At 43.1% G+C, this 27,599-nt stretch overlaps 1 protein-coding gene across 2 annotated transcripts in view; it reads right to left on the bottom strand.

The window, feature by feature from the left end:
* Window positions 1-4,234: 4,234 nt before the first annotated feature.
* The window catches only part of RBM5 (RNA binding motif protein 5), a 26,328-nt gene continuing 2,963 nt past the window's right edge, over window positions 4,235-27,599 (bottom strand). For both annotated transcript variants that reach the window (XM_012660426.1, XM_012660502.1), the window contains exons 3-25: window positions 26,891-27,056; window positions 25,907-26,062; window positions 20,361-20,430; window positions 19,808-19,881; window positions 17,267-17,350; window positions 15,452-15,512; window positions 14,344-14,409; window positions 13,921-14,081; window positions 13,391-13,488; window positions 12,687-12,774; window positions 12,495-12,572; window positions 12,339-12,411; window positions 11,627-11,712; window positions 11,145-11,229; window positions 10,843-10,934; window positions 8,958-9,119; window positions 8,413-8,562; window positions 8,259-8,330; window positions 7,444-7,623; window positions 7,067-7,141; window positions 5,882-5,979; window positions 5,672-5,801; window positions 4,235-4,852 (exon numbers count right to left, since the gene is read on the bottom strand). In XM_012660426.1, the coding sequence (XP_012515880.1) occupies window positions 4,727-4,852; window positions 5,672-5,801; window positions 5,882-5,979; window positions 7,067-7,141; window positions 7,444-7,623; window positions 8,259-8,330; window positions 8,413-8,562; window positions 8,958-9,119; window positions 10,843-10,934; window positions 11,145-11,229; window positions 11,627-11,712; window positions 12,339-12,411; window positions 12,495-12,572; window positions 12,687-12,774; window positions 13,391-13,488; window positions 13,921-14,081; window positions 14,344-14,409; window positions 15,452-15,512; window positions 17,267-17,350; window positions 19,808-19,881; window positions 20,361-20,430; window positions 25,907-26,062; window positions 26,891-27,056 (2,431 nt within the window). In that variant the 3' untranslated portion in view covers window positions 4,235-4,726. The remainder of the gene's footprint in view (window positions 4,853-5,671; window positions 5,802-5,881; window positions 5,980-7,066; window positions 7,142-7,443; window positions 7,624-8,258; window positions 8,331-8,412; window positions 8,563-8,957; window positions 9,120-10,842; window positions 10,935-11,144; window positions 11,230-11,626; window positions 11,713-12,338; window positions 12,412-12,494; window positions 12,573-12,686; window positions 12,775-13,390; window positions 13,489-13,920; window positions 14,082-14,343; window positions 14,410-15,451; window positions 15,513-17,266; window positions 17,351-19,807; window positions 19,882-20,360; window positions 20,431-25,906; window positions 26,063-26,890; window positions 27,057-27,599) is intronic.

The following is a 27,599-nucleotide window of genomic DNA, read 5'->3' as shown; positions in this document are numbered from 1 at the left end:
GCTCTGCCTTTCAACCCTTGAGCTGAGCAGTGGCCTAGGACCACTGCTCATATCTGGACCTGTTCAGTGAGCACAGGAGCCTGTTCTGGGTGGAAACCCCCAAGATCCACCCACCTGGAAAGGGGAATCTTTGCAGTGACTGAGTGTGTGCACAATGGTGTGCCTGCTGGGTGGTGGCTTGTGCTCTGCCATGCTGTGGCCCTGGGGGCTCCCTCTCTCTTCCCAGCTTCTAGCCAGCTGCCAGACCAGGTTTCCTTCCTTGGAGGTAGCAAGAGCATCTGATTCCTGCCCCCCTTGGGCAGGAGCCAGGCCGCACTTGCACGCAGGGCTGAGCTTTCATGGCTGTGCCTGGCCAGTGGTGCCTGCCTGTGTGCCAGGGGCTGGGGAGAGGTAAGCATGCGCGTGCATGCTCCCTGCACTGGGGAGGAAGGGATGCATGTGGTGCCCCTGCACACATCGAGGGTGCTAGGGAAACATGCATGCTGCCTGCTGCCTGCTGCGGCTGGATGACTATCAGGACCGGCTTGTGCCTGCATGTGCACGCGTACATACTGCATGCCTGTGATTATGGAAGGCGGCCCCTCCACTCAGCCAAGGGGGGCGGGGGAGGAAGAGGAAAGGAAGGAAGCCCCAGCCCTGGTGCCCCTCAGGGTTTGAGCTCAGCCCTGCCTTGCTCCAGGCCCTGAGGATCCACTGGGCATCCTTAGGCAGTGGGCTGTGCTGAGCCTGGGGGCTGTAGGCTGAATGCACCCCCTCAGGGCCATGGAGGAGGGCTCCTACACCTGCACCTGCCCACCTCCAGGCCTAAGGCAAGGGATGGTGGGGAAGGCTTAATTGCATCTATGAATCATTCTCAAATAGCTCCTGTCCAGCCAGACTCAGGGGATGGTGATGCCTGCCTGGAGCTGGGCGCCTACCCTGGGTCCCAGGGGCTCACAGGCCCTCTGTTGCACAGGAAAGCAGCAGAGGGTCCTGGCCAGGCCTCTCTTCTCTCACCCACCTGCCTCAGTCTCCCACATCAGCATGCAGAATTCACCCCAAGTAGCTCAGCTGTCCTATCTCAGCAGCCATGGTGGAATCGATTCCCCCAGACCCCTCTGCCTCATGTTATCCTGCTCACTCAGCCTCCTCTCACCCCTTGTGGCCACTGCAGACCTTTCTAGCTCCTCTTCCAGGAATCCTCTAGGCCTTGGTCTTTGTCTCCAATTGTCTTTTTTTCCCGCCTCTCCTGGTCTGTCTTCTCTGTCTCCCCAGGGCGTTGGGGGCCATCCCAAGGCCCAGCTCACTCTAGGGTTGGAGTGCATTGTGTTGGAGCCTGACCTTGTGCCTGCAGCTAGGCACTCATCTCCACTGAGTCCCATGGGCAGCATTCACCAGCAGCAGCCCAGCCTGGTAACCCCAGCAACAGCTTTGAGCCTCAGTTTCCTCTTTGATGATGAAAATGGTGTTTGGACTAAGCAGGATGGAATGGCCCTGCCCTGGCCTGTGCCTCCTGCTGTAAAGTTCTTTCTGGCTAGGTGTGGCCCACTCCTGATAGGGTTCTGACCTTAACCCACATTCATGGATCCACTCCCTTCCTGCCACCTTTTGGGAGGTTGGGGTGAGGGACTACAGGCATCCCCTGATTCCATCAGAGAACGCTGGACAAGCCTGGCTCCAACTTCCCTTGGGCTGTAGAGACAAGCTGTGGGTCTGATGTGGGTGCTATCAAGAGAGTATTTCTGTGAGTCAATCATGTGACGGGTAGAGCATGAGGGGCAGAAATGTGTTTTATTGACCACAGCAATTATTTACCTGAGTCAGAAAAAATTGCTGAGACTGAAGCAATTATTGTGCACAGGGTCAGGAGCCCCTGCCCCACAGCTGGATGCCGTGGCGGCAACTTCCCCTTCTAGCCAGCCAATGAGAGTCCCTGGGGGTAGGGGACCTTCAGGAACTTGCAGGGGCCTCAGACTTGGCACCTGCCTGGCTCCACACAGAGTTTCAAGACCCAAGTTCTAACCAGGTCTTCCTGAATCTCAGAAAACTGGGAAGAGGCCCTGGGACCCTCCACTACTTCAGGACATCCTACCACTACCACCACCTAAACCAACCTGGCCAGAAAGGTGATGGAGTGCTGCCACCTGGTGGCCACAGGCAGCACAGTACTCTCCTCCAGGGTCCTGTATTCCGGCAATCTCCCCCGACACCCCACCTGTCCCTGAGGGTATTCGTCCCTCCGGAATCAAGCTGGGCTTCGGGCGCCCTTGAGACCCCCAGCCAGACTGTGCATGCCTGGGGAGCTTAGCTCAGGCCTGGCTGCTCATCTGGGCTTTGGAAACTTGTTTGATGCATGGCCATGACAGCTGCTCCTGGACAGCCCTCAAAGCCCTGCACATTGTAGCAGCTGTTCCGGCCAAGGGCAGTCTGGACTTGGGAACCCTGGAGTCTCCTTCTAGTTCATCAAGAGGCCCTTCCAAATTTGGGATTTAGGTTTCCCTGCTTGGGAAGTTTGCACTGAGCATGCAGCACCTGCACATCAGTTATGGCTAGGAGGAATGGCAGCCCTATGGGCAGGGCAGGGCAGAACACTCATCCCTTGGCTTGGGGTTGGAGCAGACCCTAATGGGCCAATGGGGGGATACTTAGAACCATGGTTTTCAGCACCAGTAGAATCCCCCAAATACGGTCTTGCAGACCTGAGCCCAAAGTACACACACAGCCTGTCAAACCTCAAGATCTGGGGCCATCAGTTTAGTTGGAGGGTGAGGGCTGCAGCCACCTGGCTAGGTATGCTGGAAACAGGTGTGGCTATGCTGGAGCAGGCTGGAAGCAGGAGAGGGAGCCTCCATCTTCTCTGAGGGCCTAGCTCAGGCCCTTACGTTTAGGAAAGTCCATGTGAACACATATATTTAAGACCTTCCCAGATCCCATTATGTGCGTGCTCACCTGGAAGAGCCGTCCAGGCTGGGTGTCAGATGTGTCTAATTAGGATACTTGTGACTGCTGCTCAGGTGCAAGGAGAACCAGCATCTCCCATGCTGAGAGGGGCTCTGGAGGTGGGTCTGGTCTCCTCTCCCCAGGGATACCAACCTCGGTAGACCCAATGTGAGACACATTCCCCACCCCAGCTCTGGGAACTCAGGCCCTCATTTGTAAGGTTCCCAAGCCTTACTTTGCAGAAACGCAGGCTTGGGGCTTCTGCATTTGCCTCCACCTCACCCTAGCAAAGCTGTGACTGGGCTCAACTTCTCCAGGGAACCACCCAGCTGGCTAGGGTGAGGACCTGTACCTTGAAAGCTTCCCCTCAGCCACTTCTTTCCATTCCAATTTTATAAGGGCCAGGTCTGCATGAAAATAGGAAAATGTGACCATCCAAAAAAGCCATGGAGTCTGGCTTTAAGAACAGGTTGCAGAGAAAAGGCCACCCTCCTTGACTCTTATCAATAAATCTGTGAGCTCAAGCACTCAGGTTGGCCAGATGGCAGTGTGAGCACTCCATCACCAGGTCCCAAGAGCAGCCTGAGACTCAGGCATACATTTCCTGCCCTTGTCAAGCATGGTCTTATTCGTCAAGTGATGTTCTCCACCCTGGTGCTGGAGACAAGGATGAAATGACACCATTCAGAACAAAAAACCCTGCAATGTCCCTGAGCACCTCCTTAGCAGCTGAGATAAGACAGAAGGTAAGTGGAATGCTACAGGGAGAGAGATGGCCTCCTCAGTTCCTCCATCCCAGCGAAGGGTGGACCAGGTACCACTTGTATAATGGCCAAAAGCAGGGAGCTTCTACCCTTCAGAGCAGTAACATTCCTTCCCCCTGGCAAGTCTGGAATATAGTCTGTGAAAACTGGAGAAGCATAAGTGCTCATGCTCACTTTGGTCTTTAGAAACTGATGGCCAGGTGCGGAGGCTCACGCCTGTGATCCTAGCACTCTGGGAGGCAGAGGAGGGAGGATCGCTTGAGCTCAGGAGTTCGAGACCAGCCTGAGCAAGAGTGAGACCTCTCTCTACTAAAAATTGGAAGGAAGTGGAAAAGCTCACTCGGGTTAAAGCTGAGCTTCCATGAAGAGTTTTAAAGCATGCTGAACTCTGGAACTTCAAAATTTGAGCACAATGACGGGGCAAGGAAATAGCTTAAAATATTACTTGTAAATAACTTTTTAAAAACAAAACTGATTTCATTACCAGGCTTGACTGGCTTAGGCATGTTTTACCTACCCACTCACCCAAGAATAAAGAGACACGGGACACACATTTTTCAAGATATTTCTTTTGTAAAGAAGCCAGATTTGGCAACTAGACTGAAAATCTTCCAAAATTCTGTACAAATGTGTAATATACAAATATACACAAGGCTTTTGCCAAGAAAAGACATCACTAGGACAAATGACAGAGGTGGCTTTGGTGTCATATACCACCTAGGGCATCTCAGCGCCTCCCAGAATGAGGAGCTGATGGACCACGACATAGGCTACACACGTAAAACACTACATTACACTATGTACACCGAAGTATAAAAACCCACTGTCCTCTCCGGTCTGTTCACAAGCTCTCTGGTGGGAAGGAAGGCCATTCACCAGATAACCCCCCTGAGGGGAACTCCTTTAAGGTGAGAGGGAGAACCCTGCAGAATAAAGTGGTTCACCCTCTGAACTAGCACAAGGCATGCCCTTAAAGAGATAGGCGTTAAGAGTAAATTCAGGAGATGGACCATTTCTTGCGCTCCTTGTCATCTCTCTCAGTCTCACTCCATCTCAGTGAACCGGGCAAACATGGCTTTTCGGACAGCATCTTTGTAGGAATCAGCACCTGACAACCCATATGCGCTGCCTTTGGCTCCTAGGCCAGCTCCTTTTAGCCGGACTTGAGCCTGGGGGAACACAAAGACTGTCAGCAGCTGGCAGGTAGGGTATGGATTGCCCCACCTCTCACCAAGCCCACTGTTTAACAAGCAGGACCACCCACTAGGAAATAAGAGAGAGAAAGTTTTATATGAAGACGAGGATTTCTACACTGGAGAGTTGCAGCAGGTTTGAGGACTGAAGAAATAAAATGGGCTAAGGAACACAGGCAGATGAAGCCATATCCCTGACCCCTCAATGCCTGCTCAGCAAACATCCATGCCTAGTAAGGGCCCCAAAGCACTCCACCGAAGCATGGGGAAGGCCTGGCAATTGTAGGCACAGATTACAGAAGGACAGCCTGATGTTAGCAGAACTCACACACACAGGACAAACATCGTCTGTAAGAGTCTGACCCAAGCTGTGCTGCCAGGACAGAGTTGGGGCAATCACTGGTGGAGCTCTGGCCTGGAAAGCCAGTGGGTAGAGGTCTCTGATCCTGGGATTATGTCTCCACTTGGGATCTGACCAATTTAGGGGTTTCTTACAAAAATCCTACTAAATTGTAATTTTTAAAAATACATAACCAAAATCACTCAGAAAGAAATTAAATCAAGAACCTATACCCATTCCTTCCAACTGACATCTTAAAAGGAGGGTGAACTAAGGGAGGACTGCCAGGAACAAGAATCTCACTCAGTGGTGATGATATCATCTGGCTAAGGACACTGCCCCTTTGTGGTAAAGCTGCTCCTGAGTCCCAGACCCTTTGGGTGCTTTTATCTCATTGAATCTCTGTAACAAGCCTGTAAGCCTGGTGTCCACTGTAGCCTGGCCCTACTGCTTACCTCAATGGGAGCTGTGATGCCTTGACACTTTCTTCCCAAACCAGATCCTTCCCGCCAGCCCATGGCCTGCAGCATCTTGTTGCCGATGTTACTGTGGTCAATGCCATCTTTGGTGGGCTGCTCATAATTCCTGCCAGTGGCAAACACACAGTTACTTAATAAACAGCCAGAGCCCCGGCTAACGAACCGGAAAATGTGCATATCACATACACAGTGCCAGCATCGAACTGCTTCTTGCGCTTGGGCTCTGGAGGTTCTGGAATACCATACTTCTCCCGTCTTTCTGCAGCTCGATCTCTGTATTTCATCTACGTGGGAGGAAAAAACAGTGCTAGAAATATTGACAGACTTCAATCTGTAACAGTCTAACGCACCTATTCTTCAAAACTATCACCTCAAGTATTTTTTAATCTGGAACTTGATTTTTTAGACTGGTCTGAAACACCAAATTCCCTTGTTCCCCTCACCACACTTAAGTTATATCTAAAATGTCAAGTTTGTAGAGATGAATTGTGTGAAACCAGGGGCAGAACTATGTCTCCAACAAGCAGTTTTATTTAGTTGGCCACCACTTGTCAAGCTCTTCAACTAGCCTGCGGGGCCATGACTATAGCCTGCCGAGGCCCAAAAGGAAGAGGAAGGCAGAGTTGCCCATTTGCACTCAGCATTTGGTCAGGCCCCTCTCAGGGACAGAGAGCATCATGGAGGCTTCCAGAGACCTATTCTGCAATCCTTGGGGAACTGGAACCATAAACAGTGAGGGAAAAAACAGAAAGCAAAAGCCTCAACTACAGATACCGCTGAATTATCTCAGGGTGGGAAATTTCTAACGCACTGGTTCACATCTTACCCACAGACCTCTATTTGCATTTAAAACTGACTGCCCGGCCCCCAGCCTGCCTCAGCAACCACCAGCACCAACTGCTTACCCGTGACTGGTGTCATAGGCTTCTTCTGCCTCTGCCCCTAGACCTGCTCACCACACCCCGCCCACTCCTTCCTTCTGTATCACCTGTAATCACCTCATGCCCTGCTGTTCCCTTGGCCTAATTTGAAGTCTCCCTCATTGCCCATGAAGGCTTCCCTTGCCAGGCCAAACAAGAGCATTCCCTCAACAAAATCCAGCATACTTCACCAGTGAGCGTCTGCCATTCAGGACCTGTGTGAGCAGTGTTGAGGCTGTGTTTCTGTCTTGTGCACCCTTGTGATGAAGGGACAGCATAAGGCTCACAACCAAATATAGCCTGGGTCTAATATGAGTTATAGTGGTCGGGTGACAAGTGTGACAAATCCTTCTACCCTGCCCCTGGGACAAGGTAAATGCTACAAATAAAAGCTAAAGCTGAAGAGATATCCCAATATATTCTCTCCAGTGGCACATATTTTCCCATTCACCTCTCTCTCCCTCAGCTCCAAGGCTTCCAGCTCCTGCTCGCTCAGCCTGGATCGTCGGTAGATGTCCATGTTTTGCTATACAAAAGATTTTATAGACACAGTAAGAATTCAGACCATCCTAATTTGAAATGTCATAACATTAGCGATATCTATTGTATTCTGAGAGTCAAAGCCAGACTGCACACAACTGCAGAAAAACCAGAGCCCTCTGTGTGTGGAGCTACCATGCTCCTCTCCACTCTGTTATCCGGAAGAGCTTTCTATAAGGCAATCATTCAACAGCAGGTATTTACTGAACCTTCACCACAGTGAGGGCACTCACATCATCTCATCACCTCCCCCTCCCAACCTAGATCAGCTCAGAGAAGCATGGCTACCTTGTGCAGGTCTGAGAGCTGCTGGTGCCTGACCAGGGCATCTTTGTTTGGGAATTGGCGCCGGCAGAGTAGGCAGGCCATCTTCTTCCAGTCAGCCAGCTTTTCTTCCTCACTCTCGAGTCTCTCCACCAGCTCCTCCTCATTGTCACTGTCGCCACTGTAAGCAGCGACCAGGCCCCTCTGGGGACAAAAGGAGGGCAGTCATTGGAAATGTTCAACAGGAAGATAGTGATGGCTACATACCTGGATAAAGTACTGCCTAATCCAAAATGTCAGAGATCCCCAACACTTATGCTGTACTTTAGTACTGAATCACATTTCATCAACTGTATAGAGCAGTCAGGTCCTTGAGTGCTGAGCCTGACAGCCTGGTACCAGCCTTCTTGGGGCCCAAGAAATGGGTTCCTGGATGACTGTTTTCAAACCACTGAACATGTATAGTAATCCCCAATACAACAGATAAGAGTAATGGCCCATCTGGACCAGTATCTATCAAGTAAAATTAGCTTTTTTCTTGTCTTAATCTTTTCTTTCCAGACCATTAAAACTCAGACTATTATTCACAGATGCAATGAAACTCAATTAGTTGAGCTTAGGAATTTGGGCTTCATTCATTACTCCATCTCACCTGTTTTCTCGCACAGAAAACAAAGCTCTGAATGTGGATTCTACATGCAGAAATTGTTACAAATACCCACTGACAGTGACTACATCTAGTTTTAAGTAGGAATTACATTAGCCAGGTTGCAGTTGAGACTCAAAGTGAGACACAAACCACAGACATGGTCTTTCAAACACTGGTGGTACTTCCTTACTTTGAGGGGATTCTCCTCATCTCCATTTCGCACCAATTCTGGGATGAGCTGCTGCCTTTCAGCTAATGCTCCCTGGAAACAGAGAAAAAGCCATAAGCCTCAGGTTTTATATAAGCTCCCATCATGAAGTATTAGCCATTCCTGCTACTATTACCTTCTTCTCAAAGAGAGCAAAGCCAGCATCTGCTGCAGCAGATTCTCTCCTTTCTTCTTCCCTCAAGGAATTGACAGGTTGAAAGCTATTTTTAAAATTTTCTTTCTGCTTATTCAAACTCTTAGCCCAGCGTTCCATGTCTTTGGCAATCTAATATTAAACGACACCACCAAAAAACATTTAGTCCCCTGTGCCATGACAATGATCCATTAAGGATCTCAACCACATTCTCTGTAACAAAACCCCTTTTACTCTTTTACCTATAAATATTTCTATGAGATGCCATCACATGCAATCAAAGTCATTCATGAATGCTTGAAGGCCTCTGAGACTTTCAGGATTCTTTTTTCTAAGTATATAGGCAAACTAACAGATGATATATGGTAACAATAAGAAATTGCAAAATGCTCTAAGAGCTTAATGTAAATAAAATGTATGGCCCAGTTTTTAAGAATCCAAATAAAGCTGACATAAATGCTACAATTTCAAAACTAAAAATTAAAGCCAATAATCCAAAGAGAGAGAAATATGGGTCATATTCTGACCTGCTGGGCTGTTTTGCTTTTGGGTTTTTCCTTCTTCTCCTTCCCCTCTTTTACAGGAGGTAGGCCCGTCTGCTGGTGGGAGCTAGACTCTGCAGCTGGCACATAGGTCTCTTTCTCTCCATCCCAGTAAAGGTACTGCTGGGTTAAGGAATTATAGTAATACTAGAAAAAAAAAATACAATGAATGTAGACTTTCTGCTATGTCAAACAAAAAAAGAAATATTTTGTTGAAAAAGCAAGTCAAAGTTTTTTTTGGTCAAAAAAAAAAACATATAAAATACATCGTAGACTAGTGGTATTTCCTGCCCGAAAGGACCCTTTGTACGCCTTGGTATAGGCAAGGATGATGAACCAGCTAGCAAAGGTGTCAAACTTCTAGGGTAAAAGTAGAATAGGGTTTCTTCTCAAGAGTCTAGTTCCCATTAATTTAATCTCTACACTTCCCTACAGAGTACCCAAAGAACAATGTGTCTTGCTCTTTTTCATAGACAGTTTACACAAACCAGGTAGCCAGAACAGCTGGATATGTCATGGAGATCACACATCCTCCATGACAAACAGTTAACAGCTCATCATTGGGCTCATCCAGGCAGAACTCTTTGGACAACCAGGCAACCACACATAAGATATAAAGACTAGCTAAAGAGCCTGGAAGTAAGTGTTGGTGAAGGCAGCTGAGCTCAATAGGAAGTGCAACAGGAAAGATGTCACCTATCCTCTCCTCGTCTTTATTCCTCAGCCACTCACTCTACCTGCTCAACAGAGACCAGGAGACTGCAATCTCTGTTCTGGAGAAGGTAGTGTGGGTAACAGACACAGAAGTCGCAACTTCCATGGCCACCAAGGAGAACTGACAGGGAAACAGCCAGACTTCACAAATGAGACAAGTGGAAGAACTATGCAGAGGCTCAGCCTGCTCAGGCAGGTTGCACATGGCTTCACACTTCACTCTCTCAGAAGCCACAAGCTATTAATGTCAAGTTCCTGTTAAAAGTACTTATTTTACTATTCTGTATATACAGCTCCTGCTCATAGTTATTTATTTATGGTGTGTTAAAATTGCTTTTCCTTTTTAAAAGTTATATACACTACCAAAAAAAAAAAAACACCACTCCACAGATCTGCTAAATTCTATCCTCAAGAATATATAGGAATGCTAAGTAAAGATGCTGAACATAAAATGTCATATATTGTCTCATACCATTATATGAAATGTCAAGAGCAGGCAAAGCCATAGAGACAGAAAGAGTAGTGGTTACTAAGGGGGAGGACAGAGTGGGGAGAGTGACCACTTAACAAGTGCAGGGTTTCTTCTTGGGGTAATAAAAATGTCCTGACATTAGGCAGTGGTGACGGTTACATAATACTGTGGATATACTAAAAACCACGGAATTATATACTAACCACTATATAAATGGTTAAAATAAAGAATTTTAGAGGGAGAAAACTACAATTCTACAATTTAAAACTTCTAGCTAGGTCTGTACATAAATTTTAATTTGACCAAATCATCTACGGTACTAGAAATCAGAATAGTAGTTACTAAAGGGGGAGGGTACTGATAGGCAAGGGACATGAGGATCAGGAGGGCAGGGAATGTTCTGAGTGATGGTAAATATATGAATGTGTATATATGTAAACATTCAAAGAACTGCACATTTCAGTCTTGTGTATTGCTCTGTATATACCTTCTATCCCAGAACATTTTTTAACCTTAAAATTTAAACCCCAAAATAAAAATTACATCTTGGTGGCTTTTAAGAAGTTAAAACTGATCTGGTTCATGTCCTCCTTTGTGGGAAATATTTCATTTTATGCCTCATAAATGGACTAAGTGAAACTAAGATACTTTTAGTAAAATCAAGGAGGAAAGCATTGCATTTACTTGTGAGTTGGGGTCATAGTAGAGTCCTGTTGTCGGATCATAGTAATATCCTGAAGATTCATCATACTGGTAAGTGGACGTGTCAGGTACTGCTGCAAAAACAAAATCCAGCATACAGTCATTCCAGTGAGAAACTGGCTTCGCTTTACAAATTCTAAAGCAGTGAGGTATAGCTGGCCTAAATGTTCTTTCTCTCACATCCCCAAGTGTCCCTCTGACACCCACAAAGGGAGAGGAACTCTTATTAATCAAAATCAACTAGGACCTTCCAATTGTCAATAGCCCCATGCGATTTGGCTTACCATATTTGGTACCAGGAACTACACCAGTAGGGGAAGCGGCTGGGGCCTGTGTACTTGTGCTAGTGCTAGGCTGTGCTTCCTCAGTCTGGAAAGAACAGCAGCTTCAATATAATTTCAACTGTAAAGCCTTTTAAGAGAACTAAATCACTGCAATCATCCAGGAAGAAGGGCTCCCCTGATAGACACACTGCAGCAATGAGGCAATCCTTCAGCAAAACATGCTGACGACTTTCTTTCTAAAGGTCAAGTTGAAGCATGCAGAAAGTATAAATATAGCCTGTTTGGAATTTTATATTTAAAATATATGCACATATGTGTAACAAAATCATTAGATTATCTAATACTATAAGACACAGAGAGAAATAAGGTTGGCATGTGCATTACTCAATCCTGGCGCATATAGCAGGAAAGGATAATACCTGCACAACGAAACAAAGTTTCCCCAACAGCCACCAGTTCTGTATTTAAGACAAGATGATTACCGGAGAGCCAGGTGGATTGGAGGTTTGGTTATATAGCTGGGGACTCTGGGACACTACAGCTGCCGAGGTGGTGGTCACTGCTGTGCCTGATGATAAATATAGGGGTTAGGAAGAGACAGAGCACTGAACTCTGAGCCAAACATCTTTACCTGTAATGCCAACTTAGTCTTCTGTCTTTGGGTATGTTAGTTCTTCATAACCTAATTTCCACTAAGTACCCTGGAACCTACCACATTTTCATTTTCTTATAATCCTACTAGAATGTGACATACAAAGTTAAGGATGTTGTACAGTGGCTAAAAAAGGAAAAGAACAAATCCTTATCTGCTGTGGAGTTGAGAAAAGATTTATCTATAAGGCTTTTTATAATTTTCTGCAACAAAAACTAAAGCACACCCTAGGGCCACACAACCTGTCTGTTCACCTGAACTTATGTGGGCACCACAACTTCAAACAACTCAGAGAGGAGAAATACAGAGTTGAATTTCAAGAATAAAGCTCACCACAACATGGTCTCTGAGAGGTTTTATTAGTTCTTGGCATATGTGAACAACCCTAATCTTCCCCAGAACCTTAGGCACATGGTGACAACCCTGAATATGACCCTGCATTCTTGCAGGGAAATGGACTTGCAGCTTTAGGTCTCAATAGAAATATTTCTTCAACTGTAGTTGCTTGAATTAAAGGTAAAAGGGAGATGATGTTTTACTACCTGATGCAGACGATGCATCGGATTCCAATCCTCCAGTTTGTTGCTGATAAAACTGCTGGTAATCCTGTGAGTACTGAAGAAAAGTCCACCATTAAAGCTGCTATCCTTGGACATACTCTGGAGACTAGAAGTTGGATGCTGGTCAAATCTACCTACCTGAGGGTACTGGGCATAGCCATCTTGGCCTGGTTGCAGGTAACTATAGTCAACACTGCCTCCTTCGCCACTTTGAGACTACAAAATATCAAAAAGAAACAAAGACAAACTTAGTGGACATCAAGGAAAGAAGCTGTGAAGTATTCCCTAAAAGTGACCTTGTATTGAAAGTACCACACGAAAGGTCACTACCTGGGTGGATGACCACTGAGCAGCAGCAATGGCTGTACTAGCCACAGAGAAGGCGCTGACCCGGTTTCCATCTGGGAGGACCAAGTCTCTGAAACCAAAAAGATCCAATCATACGATTCTATCTCAGTATGCCCCTAATTACTACCCCCACAATGCCAAGGAAACAGTGATTCACTTCAGCCTTTGTCAGTTCTTAACTATCAGCAATGCCACATTTCACAGAGGGAGGGGTCTTTATAGGCAAATTCATCAGTGGACAAATGTCCCTGTAGTATCACTGTTCTACTTTGTAACCTGCCATCTAATAAGGCATCTTTTGGATGACCAATGATACTAGAAAAGAGAAATTTACAGTGCTAGACTGAAGAACTATATACATGAAGCTATAAGCATGCAGTTCTGGAAGGAAAGGATTATTTCTGCATGGGTTTGTACTATACTGTTGCAGTTTGCAAACCACATGTTCTCAACCCATCTGCCATGTTTGCCTTTCTCATGCTCTGAAACCATTCTGGGCAACCATCATCAACTGGTTACAAAGCACAGGAGGGAATAAGTTCTAAAAGACAAATATCTCCCTCCTGGCCTTGGCAACCAGGAAGGATAGTCTCAGTGTAGAGAGCATGGGCTTGGGGTAGAGCAAAGCATCTCTGGAAAAATATACAGATGCAGCAGTGTGAAATAAGGAAAATGAAGCCACTTACTTTCTGGCACTTTTTGCAAAATCAACTCCAATAGTTTTGCCATCAATTTTCAAAGGAGGATGGAGACTCTGTAATATTTGAAGCAACTGAGAGGCATCCTGAAGGAGAATGTCAAGAAAAACAATTTTGTCATGTGATTAAAAAATCTCTCCCTGTCACCTATCCCATTTAAAGAAATAGAGCTTCCTATTAAAAAAACAAAAAGGAGAAAAGAAATACCTTTCTTTTCTGTAGGAGGTGAAGGTATATAGTATCATTAAAAGAGCAAATGCTAAATCAATCAAAAACAAACCATGAAAGACTAAACTGTGGCTCAAACTTCAGTTCTGCCAGTTCTCTATAGGTATACACATTAGTTTTACTACTTATGGAAGTAATGAGTCCTATAATTTAGCAGTGCAAAAACTGTCATTACATAGTCTTGAATCCTGGGCTTCAGAAGCCTCATATGTAGTATCAAAACTGGATGAACCACACTTGCCTCTTAAAACTGCTTCTTTTAAAAAGGAAAGATTAGATAAGAACCTCACCATTGCCGAAGACAGCTGCACAAATGCAAAGCCTCTGTTCTGCTGGGTCTGTTTGTCTTTTATGAGACGAATGTTATTGACAGCTAAGGATGCGTAAGGCGACAGTGCTGTCATGATGGAATCCACCACAGTGTGTGGAGCTATGTTCCGAAGAATAATCGCTGGGGGTAAATGAGACAAATGACATATACATGCATTCCCACCACCAATGCTTTTCAACACAGGTTCAAACACAAACAAACAAATCCATTTTGGGAGGTTCCTAGTGTATTTTTCATCCTGACACAGAGAAGACTCTAAAAATCAATCTTTTAAGGGACAACCTGAAACTGTTGCTGCTCCTTAAACAAGGGTAAGAGAACAGAAATTTCCAACTGAGGTCAACTTTTAACACAAAGGCCAAAAGATCACATGTGAACTTACTATCACAGTAGTAATCCACAGACTGAACTGACTCTGTGGTTCCAGGAGGCACTTCCTGTTCAGAGTCTAGAAGAAAGGAAGGAGATTAAATTGAAGACAGACAAACACAAACAACTAATTAAAGAAACACATTAAAACCTCTAAAGTTTTTTTTTTTTTTTTTTTAAAGAGATAAGGTCTGTGTTGCCCAGGCTGGAGCACAGTAGCCCGACCACAGCTCACTATAATCTCGAACTTCTAGGCTCAAGTGATCCCTCTGACTCAGCCTCCTAAGTAGCTGGGACTACAGGCATGCGCTGCCATGCCTAGCAAATCAAAAAAAAAATTTTTTTTTTTGTAGAGACCAGGCATGGTGGCTCATGCTTGTAATCCCAGCACTTTAGGAGGCCCAGGCAGGAGGATCACTCTAAAAAAAAAAAATAAAAATAAAAAAAATGAGCTACGCATGGTGGTATGTGCCTGTAGCCCCTAGCTACTCAGGAGGCCAACGCAGAAGGATCACTTCAGCCCAGGAGTTGGAGGTTGCAGTGAGCTATGATGATGCCACTGCACTCTAGCCTGGGCAACAAAGTGAGAGCCTATCTCAAAAAAAAAAAAAAAGAATAAATATATATTTTTTAAGAGATGGGGGTCTTGCTATGTTGTCCACGCTGGTCTTGAACTCCTGGCCTCAATCCTTCTGCCTTGGCCTCCCAAAGTGCTGGGATTACAGGTATGAGCCACCACACCTGGCCTTAAGCACATGTGGCAGTCAGTTTTTCTTTTTTAAGCATATGTGGCTACAGTGAAAGCTCATTAATTTTGATATGGTTAATGTAGAATGTAAAAATTGGGCCAGAGCAGGACTGACATTACCCTGCACTAAAGAAAAGCAGATACAAAATGCAAACCGGGTGAGCAGACTTAATTTTAGAAAATGAAGGAACGAACTTCCTGTGCTCTCACAATCATTAGCAGCATCTATCTAGCCTAAGGAAAAAGGTTTAAAGAAAATATACAAGTTATTTGCTGAAATGATCTAAAATGCACACTCTTCTTCAGGTTCACAGATAATAACCCAATTAGTCAGGTTTTAATGCATATTCCCAATAGCTGAATCCAGGCTTACCAAACTTGTCCGCTCCACATCGGAAGCATTTTAGTCTTTTCCTGAAATTGTTAAGGCAGCACTGAAAAAAAAAAGTTTTATCTGTAATTAGGCCAGCCTTTCTAGTAACAAGGTGGTTAGAACAATGGGACCATGGGTAAGTTTCAGTAACTAACATAAAAAAAAAATGCAGAGGGGCCGGGCGCGGTGGCTCACGCCTGTGATCCTAGCTCTCTGGGAGGCTGAGGCGAGCGGATTGTTTGAGCTCAGGAGTTCGAGACCAGCCTGAGCAAGAGTGAGACCCCGTCTCTACTAAAAAAATAGAAAGAAATCAATTGGACAACTAAAAATACATAGAAAAAATTAGCCGGGCATGGTGGCGCATGTCTGTGGTCCCAGCTACTTGGGAGGCTGAGGCAGATGAATCCCTTGAGCCCAGGAGTTTGAGGTTGCTGTGAGCTAGGCTGATGCCATGGCACTCACTCTAGCCCGGGCAACAAAAGCGAGACTCTGTCTCAAAAAAAAAAAGCAGAAAGTGATGTATCCAAGACAAGGAGGCATAACCTAAAAATTAAAAGTATTGCCTGGCCCCTTCCGTGGTCCCCTCTAAGATAGCAGCGGGGGTGGGGAGAAAAAAAAGAATCAGAATGTTAATATTATGTAAATTCTTCCAAGAAAAACAAATCTTTTTTTTTTTTTTTTTTTGAGACAGAGTCTTGCTTTGTCACCCAGAGTAGAATGCAGTGGCATCATCATACCTCACTGGAACTTCAAACTCCTGGGCTCAAGCAATCCTCCTGCCTCAGCCTCTTGAGTAGTCGGGACTACAGGCTCACGCCACTGTGCTCCGCTACTTTTTCTATTTTTAGTAGAGATGGGGGTCTCACTCTTGTTCAGGCTGGTACTGAACTCCTGAGCTCAAATGATCCTCCTGCCGTGGCCTCCCAGGGTGCTAGGATTACAGGCTTGTGTCACCGCGTCTGGCCTAGTTTTTCGTTTTAAAGCTCTTTTTAAAGCATGATCACCCTCATTTTTAAAAATAAGCTTTTTTTTTTGGAGACAGAGTCTTGTTCTGTTGCCCCAAGTAGAGTGCAGTGGCATCGTCATAGCTCACTGCAACCTCAAACTCCTGGGCTCAAGCAATCCTCCTGCCTCAGCCTCCCAGAGTGCTGTGATTACAGGCATGAGCCACTGTGCCCAGCCCAAATCTTATGTTTTGAAGTAGAATTCATTTTTATTAAATTAGGTAAAAGGTTCAGTTCACTCCATTCTACAGAAAGCCACTGGTGAAGTTCTTCCTTATATTAAAAGAGAACTATATGGACCACTCTACATATACAAACACAATGTAAAGTAAATACTGTCTACATCCTTACTGGACACGGCACACATACACAAGAGAGAGTCTGAGCGCTCTCAAAATATCAATGTTAACATCCAAGTTCAAAATGGAACATTAGTGATAGGAACATAATAAACCTTATAAAACTCTAGTAGGGTTCTCCAGGATTTTTGTTAATATAGTTAAGAGATAATGCCAAAAGTTGAGCACTCTAGAATTCAACAGACAGTAAAGTAAAACACATCTAAAATCTTAATTGAAACACTGGGCTTATAAACCTTGATCTTAATATAACAAAATCTCCAGCGTTTTGAGGATTCTGTCCTCTAATACCAGCAGAGGAGGACCTGAGTCACAAAGCACAAAATTACCTTATGATAAAAGCTGCTGGTTTTGTACTTACTAGTTTCCTTGTTTGGATAGCGAAACAAACAAATAGAAAAACAGCAAAATCCTGAAGGAGATTTGTCTATTTGGGAAGAACATATGCTTACCTTGTTACATAGCCAATCTTCAAATTTAGGTCTGGGATTGCTATAATGCATTGCTATGTGCTTTCCTTGAATCACCAACTTTTTCTGTAAAAAAAGAATTAGTTAGTTATTCCCATTGTGAGGAACATGTGTCCATTTTCCCAGGGCAGAGCACACTTCGGAAAAATCAGTGCTCTGGAATTAAATGGACAACATACGGGGAGGACCAACCACCGCCACCTATACTCTGCCCATCCAATCCTTCAGATAGGCAGTAAGAGAATGGGATGCGGAGTAAAGGTAAACGGAGTCAGGGAGTGCTGAGAAAGCTGCCAAACACTAAACGCTGACATGCACCAGGCCGTGTCTCCAGCAGAGACAGAAGTCCTAACATTCAGCATTGACAGGCTGCCTGAGAATGACAGTCTATGTCAAAAAGCAGAAGACACAACTCTCCCAGTTCTGAGATTGTCTCCTACTTTAACCCTTGGCATGGTGTCCTTGGGCTTCGCTTCACTTTTTACCCAGTCCCCATCCTTATGCAAAGTAAAAGCCTTTATATCTCCCCTTCCCCCCAGAACTCCTGCTTCAGGATGTGTCCTTTGGGGGGGAAAAGGGAGGGGAACTCATTTTTAAAGGGAATCTGGTTACATTCTTTTTCAGGAGGGACTATTCTGAATGCCACCAACTCTAAAACAGCTAAATGAGATTTTTTTTCCTGCTAACTGCAACCATGTCATGTCCTAGGTGACAGATGTGTTTTTCACTGAAATGAATGGTACTCTCTTCAGGATGAGTAACCAGGAGGCCAATGAAGTTTCTTCAGGGGGGTAGGAAAAGTTCATACATGTATATACAACCTCATTCTTCAAGTCAACCACGTGACTAAAAGAGACTTAACTCTTTAAAAGTCAAAACTCTGAGCTCAATCAGGCTAGCCAAGAGTTACCTAGCACCTGCCCCCAAAGAGCCTTCATTTAACAGGAGCATCTTTTCTTTTCCTTTTTTTGTTGTGGGGTTGGGTGGGAGGGGTGGTCTGACACTATCAGGAGGTTAGAAATCCAGATCTTAAAAAGGAGTCTAACCCCTCTAAACATACATACTGTTGAGCAATTTGGTTCTCGCAAATCCTGGAAGATTTAAGACATGCTATGAATTTTGTCCCTGTAATATCTAAAGGCAAGACTACATGTCTGGCCAAGAGGGAGAGAGCTGAAGGGCCATCCACTCACGGTGATGTACAGAAGCAAAAATAAAGAAGCTGGGAGATATGTCAACAGATCATCCCACTAGAAGGGATGTGTTGGGGGAAACTCCAAACTACCACTGAGTCCCTAATCCTATTGGCCTTTTATTTCTGGAGTGAATTTGAACGGTAATGAAGTATTACACATTAACATAGCTTTGTATACATTAAAATTGTGGAGACTTTTAAATGTCTTGTAAGTTTTAATTTTTGAGGAGTGTTAAACTCCTAGGTTAGGCATTCAGACATATCCACTGCATCGAAAGATGCTGTTATGTCAAGAAAACAGACTCACATGAAACTTGTGTATGTTCTGGATTTACTAAGATGATATCCATGGTATGAAATGAATGAAGCTCTACTTTTATAAGATCAGGCTGTGACTCCTGGATTAAGAAAATGAGAGGCTTAAAAATCTTAACAAATCAGTCAATCAAACTGATACCCTCATTAGTGAGTCTTGTTATAAACAACAATATTACCAATCAAAGAATATAACGCTTATTCATGGTTGACTCAAATCATAAAATAATGCAGAAAAGCAACATCATGAGTCAAACAAACTTTCCAGAATGCACTTGGTTAAAGGCATTCAATATTGTGCTTTGGAGTTGATGTAAAATATGTTATTTAAGTGCTAAGCACTGAAAATTATCTCGACAAACTGAAGAACACTTCAGTTAAGGCTACATCAAAGAACCATCACTGATTTGCTTTCAACAGACTATAAAAGGCATTCTCAGGAAGATTACAATGTTAATGCCACTCTAACTAGATTAGACAGCAGGACACTGCTCCCAGGCTAATCTCATCAGACTTACTGTTCATAAATTCCACTTGGTCCTTAAATAGTCCCTGAAGACCCATCTGAGCAGTTATGCCTCTAGGAGGCTTATGGTCTCCAGACAGAAATAAGGAATTACTTATAAAAATGCCTGCCACAGACTTCCATTATGTTTTCTTCACTGTCAAATGGAGAGTTTGATATTCTAATCTTACTCTCAATGGACATAATGAATAGGAATATAATCAGGTAGGGAAAAGGGGAATATCAAGATGTTTTGGTAATTACCAGACAGGTATTCAACAGTTAACAAAGCCCTGCCAGGTAGGTAGCCATGTTTAAAGGCAGAATAAATTCTCCAGTGCAGTCCTTTGTACTGTACTTATTCTAGTAATGTCAATTTTAATATATACAAAGCTTTTTTTAAAAAAAAAGTCACTCCTTTGGAACAAACCACTCCTTCAACCTTTTTTTTAAATTGTACAGACTTGTTCCATTTTCATGAATATCTAGACTTGGTGAGTGAAGCAACCTGATTGGCTTCCATCCAGCTGGTAGCATCTTGCAAGTGATAAAACTCCACGAAGGCGAAACCACGGCTTACACCTAGAGACAGCATTCAGATATAGACGGGATACTCGTGTTAGTCAGTTCCTTTATAACAGGTGAATCTCTCTCCCACTGCTTCAACACTGCGTGACAAAGCCAATTGGGAAGCAGCTTTACAAATGTGACTTGACTTGGGGATCTTCTTGATACTTTGCCATGGCAAGGAACAAGCCGCCTGTACTAAATGCCACTCGATTTGATTCCAAGCTTAAAGTAACCATGCAACCGACTACAGTCAAAAAGGAGTTTATAAATCACTACTTACCGAGGGGGGAAAAAAAAAACCCTAAAAACAAAGTTTTAAAAAAGCTCCTCAGACGCTAACGTCATTTTCAAAGAGTCACATTCCTTAGCCATGGCAAACCTTTCATTCTGAATTCATGTGCTTGAAGATTGGGGGTATCAGGATGTTCTTTAGGGACTGAGGTGGGAATGGGGAAGAGAACCAGAAAAGCAGGAACCAAGCAAGCTCTCACCTGTTTTCCTCTTCATCAGCCTCACATCCGCAGGCTGAGGACCTTCAAAGGACTCCATCATTTCTCGAATCTGCACAGGGTTTTACATATTTATAGTTAAAGCTGCAGCCACACATAATTCTATACTGAAGAAAGTTCAAAGACTAGAAATTATATCAACTGTTTAATTAGCCAAGTTTTAAACTTCTATCACCAAAATGCAATTATCCTAAAATGCAAAAAAAAAAAAAGGAGGGAATGCTTATAGAAATTAATATATTATAATAGCCTTGAAGGCATTCATCATATATTGCCTGGGAATTTCCCTTATGTACAATTAATTTATGTTATAATACATAGCCTTGCTCATAGTATGCTGTCCCTGAAGCCTCCCTTCTTTAGCCTAATCTCACTGTTCTTTTATCTAAAGGACCCAGAAAGAATATTAGATTTAAAAGAGGAAGAGGATGTATCACTGTCCTTTCAAGTACATCTGATCAAGAATCAATAGCCTTTTCTCTCTTTGAGATCTATTCTCAAGTTAAAAGTAAAAAATTCAACAGCCAAAAAATGAGGCACCCCCCAGGTAAACATTTTCTATACATCTTAAAAAAGAAATAATTTTCTTACATTTACATTAATGGTGAAAATTATCGAAGTTCATAACATTTTTAGGCTCCTAATAAATCACAATAAACATTAATTGGGCCTAGAAGAAAATATTCTGGCTGGTAGGTTTGTTTTGGAGGTCAGACCAAGTCCTTTTTGCAAAAGGCAATGATAAATACACATACACACACACACACACCCCAGTCTATATCAATCCTATCAGGCAGCAATACTCTAAGGAAAAAAACAGGGATAAATTTGTGAAATTGAGATTCTTAGTGGCCCCTACTTTAGGTACGAAGGTTGCAGGATTATACACAATCAATCCTCATTACTCTTGGATCTTGAATTTACAAATTTGCCTACTCACTAAAATTTGTAACCCCAAATCAAGACCTGTGGCACTTTCATGGTCCTTGGACACATGCAAGTAGTGAAAATTTTGACTTGCCCAAACATGTTTCCAGCTGAGATCTAACAAAGCAATGCTTTGCCTTGTTTGAGCTTTCACATAGTAAACAAGTGTCTAGTGTCACATTTTGGTGCTTTTTCTTGGAGATTTTGCTGTTTAAAATGGCTCCTCAAGCATAGTGCTATCTAGTTGTCTAAGCACAAGAAGGCTGTGATGTGCTTTATGGAGAAAATCTGTGTGCTAGACAAACTTCATTCAGGCATGAGTTAGAGTGCCGGTGGCTGTGAGTTCAATGTTAATGAATCAACACTATATATATATTAAATAAGGCAACTTTAAACAGAAACACACATAAAACAAGGTTATGTACTGATCAGTTGACAAAAATGTTGTGACCACAGGTTCATACAGATCTAACTCTGTATTTCCCTTGGAAGCAACAGTTCAGTATTCATGGTAACTTTGTGGAACGTAACTACCACTAATAAGGAGAATGAACTGTATCTATTTTCTCACACAAAAGTGCTGAGCCTGGCAGCACCATGAGACTCAGGTTCATACTTAGGAACATAGTAAATAAAAAGAGTTAGTCACCAGAGCAATTAAAGATACTTACTATAAAGGTAGTGATATAGTAACATATATAGTGACACAGTAACCACAGACAGTTCCTCTGAGAGTTTACTTGTCAGTGTGTGTGTGTGTGTGTGTGTATGTGTGTGTGAGCATACACTAAAAAGGGAAACAGAATAACAAAGGTGATATACTAAAGTTCAAGAGAAGATTAGATACCATAATTTTAAAATGTTTTATTTTTGGGGGTGGAATATAACTAAAGAATGTTTGTTTATTTTTCACTAAGACTTTATCTTGAAGACATAACTAAAATGTGTCATTACCCTCCCTTCACCCTATACTGAAGAAGGGTTAGTACAGTTAATGTTACAAGATATGAACAGTTTGAAGGACTGGAACCAACACTGACAAAGAACTTCTATCTAAATCATAAAAATGCTTAAGTAAAAAAAGAGAAAAAACAGAATTAAAAAGAAAAAAGTGGGGGCAATGGAGTTTCAGATTGAACAAAATCCTCACATTCTCACATTTCATCTAATACATTCAATCATGGCTAGAGTAACAAACAAAATGTAAACAGGAACATTATAATCCAAAACTTCCACTACAGCTCACTATACACATCTATGTTCCAAACCCATTCCATCCCCTTAATGCTTCTAACAATTCTTTTCCAGCCTCTTGAGGTTGCCAATGAGGAAGCACACGGATCCCTTTAGTCCAGCCTTTGTTGTAAGGCTGCTGTGTCTGGGTATCAGCTTGGCAAACAAGTCTGCCAGATCATTGATGAATATCAAACAATTGACTGATACTTTATTTAACAGAGGGACTGTTAGTATTCATTCTCTTCAGATGTTCTTCATACATTTTACAAATATTAAAATCTCAACAAGAAAATCCTCTAAGCATATTGCCCAATATTTGGGAAACTCAGAAATTCTATTTTGAAAACCAGCCTTTTTTATGGTACCACTTCTGTTTCCCTGAAGAAACCTGAAATACACAGCATTAAAATCTTATAGCAGGCCCCCAAAAGTCAGTAAGGGCCTTGCACTACCTGTGCTGTCCACCTCTTCCATAGGCTCCCAAGGCCACACACCTAACAGACTCCTCCTCAAGGAGACAATCTGATCAATCAGCAAGCCTTCCTGAATCAACTCCTGCAGGATTTCTTGCATCCCCTACTTCCCACCCACTGACACCGCTACCTCAGCTTAGCTCTACCTTCCCTGTCCACTCCCCATCATTCTTTACCCCCATGATTTTAACTAACCTGCACAGCCTCTGCTACTGGGCAAAACTTTCAGTAACTTTCTTTTATGCTTAGCTGGGCTTTTGAAGACTCTGGCCCCCAGCCCCAACAGCACCTTGCTGCCCACCTCTCCCATGCCAAAAATCTCTGACTCCGGACAAATCAACCTAGTTGTTAGGCTTTATCTAGATTCAGCACCTTTCAGGTCTGCTCATGTGATCCTGCTGCCTGGAGGGCCCATCCACCACGCCCTTCTCCCAGCTCTCCACCAGACCAAAACATTTTTGTCTCTCCTCAAGAACCAGCTGAACTAATTATCTCCATGGAGCCCCTTTCCTTACCCTTTGCTATTAAGAACCTCCCTTAAATAAGCTTCCAGAGCCCTTCAGCAGGACCTCTTCCAACGACCCCTTTCTAGTCTGTATTGTTATCATTGTCTGACCTTAGCTATTAATCAATAAGCTTTTTTGAGGCAGGATCTATGGCTCTGTATCACCATGGCACCTAATAGAGTACACAGTACAGCAGGTGTGCAGTGGATCACAAATAACGGAATGATTAATCATTATTAATTCTAACATTCTGTCTCAGAATTCATCACATTGATTACTTCCAGTGCTTAGAAACTCAAAGCTGTGTGAACGTAACACTTATTTTCAGCTTTATCTAAAATTCAGCTGAACAGTAGTCAGAATATTACTTTGACTACTCCAGGACAATAGATATTGGCACAATGCTGTGCATTTACATCTTTTAAAAACAAGTTTTACGGTGGTTCACGCCTGTAATCCTAGCACTCTGGGAGGCCGAGGCGGGCGGATTGTTCTGAGCTCAGGAGTTCGAGACCAGCCTGAGCAAGAGCGAGAACCCGTCTCTACCAAAAAATGGAAAGAAATTAATTGGACAGCTAAAAATATATGTAGAAAAAATTAGCCGGGCATGGTGGCGCGTGCCTATGGTCCCAGCTATTCGGGAGGCTGAGGCAGGAGGATCGCTTGAGCCCAGGAGTTTGAGGTTGCTGTGAGCTAGGCTGACCTCACGGCACTCGCCCCAGGCAAGAGAGTGAGACTCTGTCTCAAAAAAAAAAAAAACAAAAAAAAAAACCCAAGTTTTAAAACCTCACATTCATTTCACCAACATTAGTTGAACAGCATACTGTGTTCAAGGGTTGGGGACACAGAGATGACTAGTTAACACAGAGACCTGTTTTCAGAGATCTTATGGAGATGAGACAGATGCACATTGATAGCTATAGTATAGATGCTACAGCAAAGTCATGAATACAGTAAGAGAATAATGAGGAGGAAGAAATTCTGCCTGGTAGGTCAGGGAAAGCCTCACAAAAAGGAGTCTCCAAGCAGAAAAAGGCACAGTGGTATAATGACGGACATGTCCAAAGTGGGAAGCAGCTGGTGGATGTGGCTGGAAGGATGGGGTGAGGGCCAGAGTTGTTGCACAAAACCAGGCAGTGCCAAATATACCAAGACTCTCATTGGCCAGTCTGAGTCAGCCAGGGAATGAGCCTGTCTTTTCTTTTTTTTTTTTAGAGATGGTTCTTGCCATGTTGCCCAGGCTGATCTCAAACTCCTGGCCTCAAGCAATCCTCCTGCCTCAGCTTCCCAAATTGCTGGGATGACAGGTGTGAGCCACCACACCTGGCCCTGAGCCTTCCTTTTCAAGAAGCTTCTGTGAGGCTTAATGGATAGTATAATTTTCAACAAATCAAAGGGAGGCCAGATTATGAAGACAGTTACATATTTACTGATACAGCTTTATATAAAATAAGTAATCAATCTAATAAAAATGTAGGCTGGGCACGGTGGCCTCAGGCCTGTAATCCTAGCACTCTGGGAGGCCGAGGCAGGAGGATCGCTTAAGCTCAGGAGTTTGAGACCAGTCTGAGCAAGAGTGAGACCCCATCTCTACTAAAAATAGAAAAATTAGCCGAGCATCATGGCGAGTGCCTATAGTCTCAGCTACTCGGGAGGCTGAGGCAGGAGGATTGCTTGAGCCCAGGAGTCTGAGGCTGCTGTGAGGTGGGCTTACACCACTGTAGTACTCTACTCAGGGCAACAGAGTGAGATTCTGTCTCAAAAAAAAAGTATTGATTACCTTCTAAGAGCTAATGAAGGAATAAGACCTGCTCCCTGTGGTTAAGGAACTTCAGAAAACTCACCACTGAGCTTCAAAGCCTAAATATAAATGGTAATTTACTTTTGAACCAAGTTCAGAGAACTCCACCCTAAAGACAGAAAAACATTTCACTAGCTGAGATACAGGTTGAGCATCCCTAGACCAAAATTCCAAACTGTTCCAAAATCTGAAACTTTTTAAGTACTAACATGATGCCACAAGTGGAAAATTCCACACCTGACCTAAAGTGACAGGTTGCAGACAAAACTATTCCATACACAAAATTATCAAAAATATTGTATAAAATTTCCTTTAGGATATGTGTATATGGTATAGAGGAAACATAACTGAATTCCATGTTTAGACTTGGGTCTTATCCCCAAGATACCTCATTACGTAAATGTAAATATTCCAAAATCTGAAAAAATCTGAAATCCAAAACACTTCTGGTCTCAGGCATTTTAGATAAGGAATACTCAACCTGTATTAGCTTAAGATAAAACAATAACATGAGAAAATAATCGTAGAAGCTCAAAGTTTGTTGTGCCTACTGGACTGCTTCTTAGAACTGTGGTTTCCCCTTACATCGCTCTCTGTGATGGTGATGGGAAGTCCACGCAGCATGATGGTCTTGCTCTCCCTCTCATCACTGATGTCATGCCTATAGTCATGCTCGCCATAGTCACCATCCGAATGGTAGCCATCTTCTGATCGGTCACTGTTCCTTCTTTCGCGCTCTCTCTGATTTATAATAAACAAAATTATAATTAAAACTACCCTATACTCTACCTAGTACCCTGATTCAGGCTCTCCACTCTCAGAAATTATGCTTAGGAAGAAAGTAAACACACAGAAAAACTAAACAGATGATACAAGTACTCCATGTTGATGTTCACTGCAGTGTTTTCTAAAATAGCAACAACCATTTAGTTTAGGAAAAATGGTCTAATAACTTACTCTACATTACACCAACACAGAAAGAAATACCATTACCTCTTACAATATGAAGATTATATGAAAAAGTGGGAAAAAGAAAAAAAACAGTGCAAAATTATATGGACAGTGCAATTACTTCTAAAGAAAGCTATGCATGCTTATGGAAATGAATGTGAATAAAAAAAAGATATGCTAAGATATTCTTTGTCAAAATTTTCTGATAAAGAAAAAAAGATATGTTGAGACGACTGAAACATTACAACTTGTATTTATCATTCATGTCAAAAATAGTCTGAGATACTGGGTTTATATAGTATTATAACCCCATCGTCTCATCTTTAAAATGGGAACACCTACCTTACCTACCTTATAGGGTTGTAGTGAAACCCAAATGAGTTCATGAAGTCAAGTGCTTAAGAGTACATGGTGAGGCCTATGTAAACCTATTACCGTAAGTCTCAGGTTGTCTTTGGCAATTACAGTCAACTCAAATATATTTCAGAGTAATAGAGAGTTTGAATATAGTTCTCAAGAGGAGAGATTTCCACACTTGGTATACTTATTTCATTTTAAGAATCCTATACATAAAATTCATAATTCTAACTACTCCATAAACAGTTGCTGGTCACTCACCTCCGGACTGTCATAGTCTCGGTAGTCGTCATATCTATCGCCCCTCCGATCATCACTAGATCTTTTGTAATCTGAGTCCCTCCGCCTGCTTCTGGATTCACGCTCATCACGGTCATCCCTGTCTATGATGGAACCGTACCTTCCACTACGCTCTGTTCTACTCACTCTGCCAGGGAAAATAATTTCATTCAATTTAAAATAAATCACATTTTGTACCTTTAGAAAACATGATTAAAAACATGCATTACCCCCTCCCCCCATCAGTTTTTAAGATATACTCAAATAGTTTCATGTATTCCTTAAAATTTATTACCAATTCCAGTTTACAAAGGTAACTACTGGGAAAAATACCTACACCCCTAAATGTAAAGATAATTCTCATGAATTTATGCTAAATTTGAAAATACAGCTATTAAAATGTTTAGGTTGAATGCTTTTAATAAAATGTCATGTTTTCCAAGTTTATTCTTGCATTTTGTCAAGCCTATAGTCTACATATTATCTCCTTCATCTCTGATTCAGATCTTAATAACCAAAAATAGGAAGAAAGCAATTACTCAAATTTCACCCAATTTCAAAGGAGAGCACATTCTAGATCATTCACTCTCAAGGGTATCACACCTACTAGGAAATGGACCAACAGCTTTTTTTTTTTTTTTTTTTTTTGAGACAGAGTCTCACTCTTTCGCCCAGGCTAGAGTGAGTGCCG

This window comes from Propithecus coquereli, unplaced genomic scaffold (genome assembly GCF_000956105.1).
Source record: "Propithecus coquereli isolate 6110/MARCELLA unplaced genomic scaffold, Pcoq_1.0 Scaffold1, whole genome shotgun sequence".
NCBI classification, from domain to species: Eukaryota; Metazoa; Chordata; class Mammalia; order Primates; family Indriidae; genus Propithecus; species Propithecus coquereli.
Note: the sequence above shows the minus strand (reverse complement) of the source record. Positions and strands in the feature narration are given on the sequence as shown.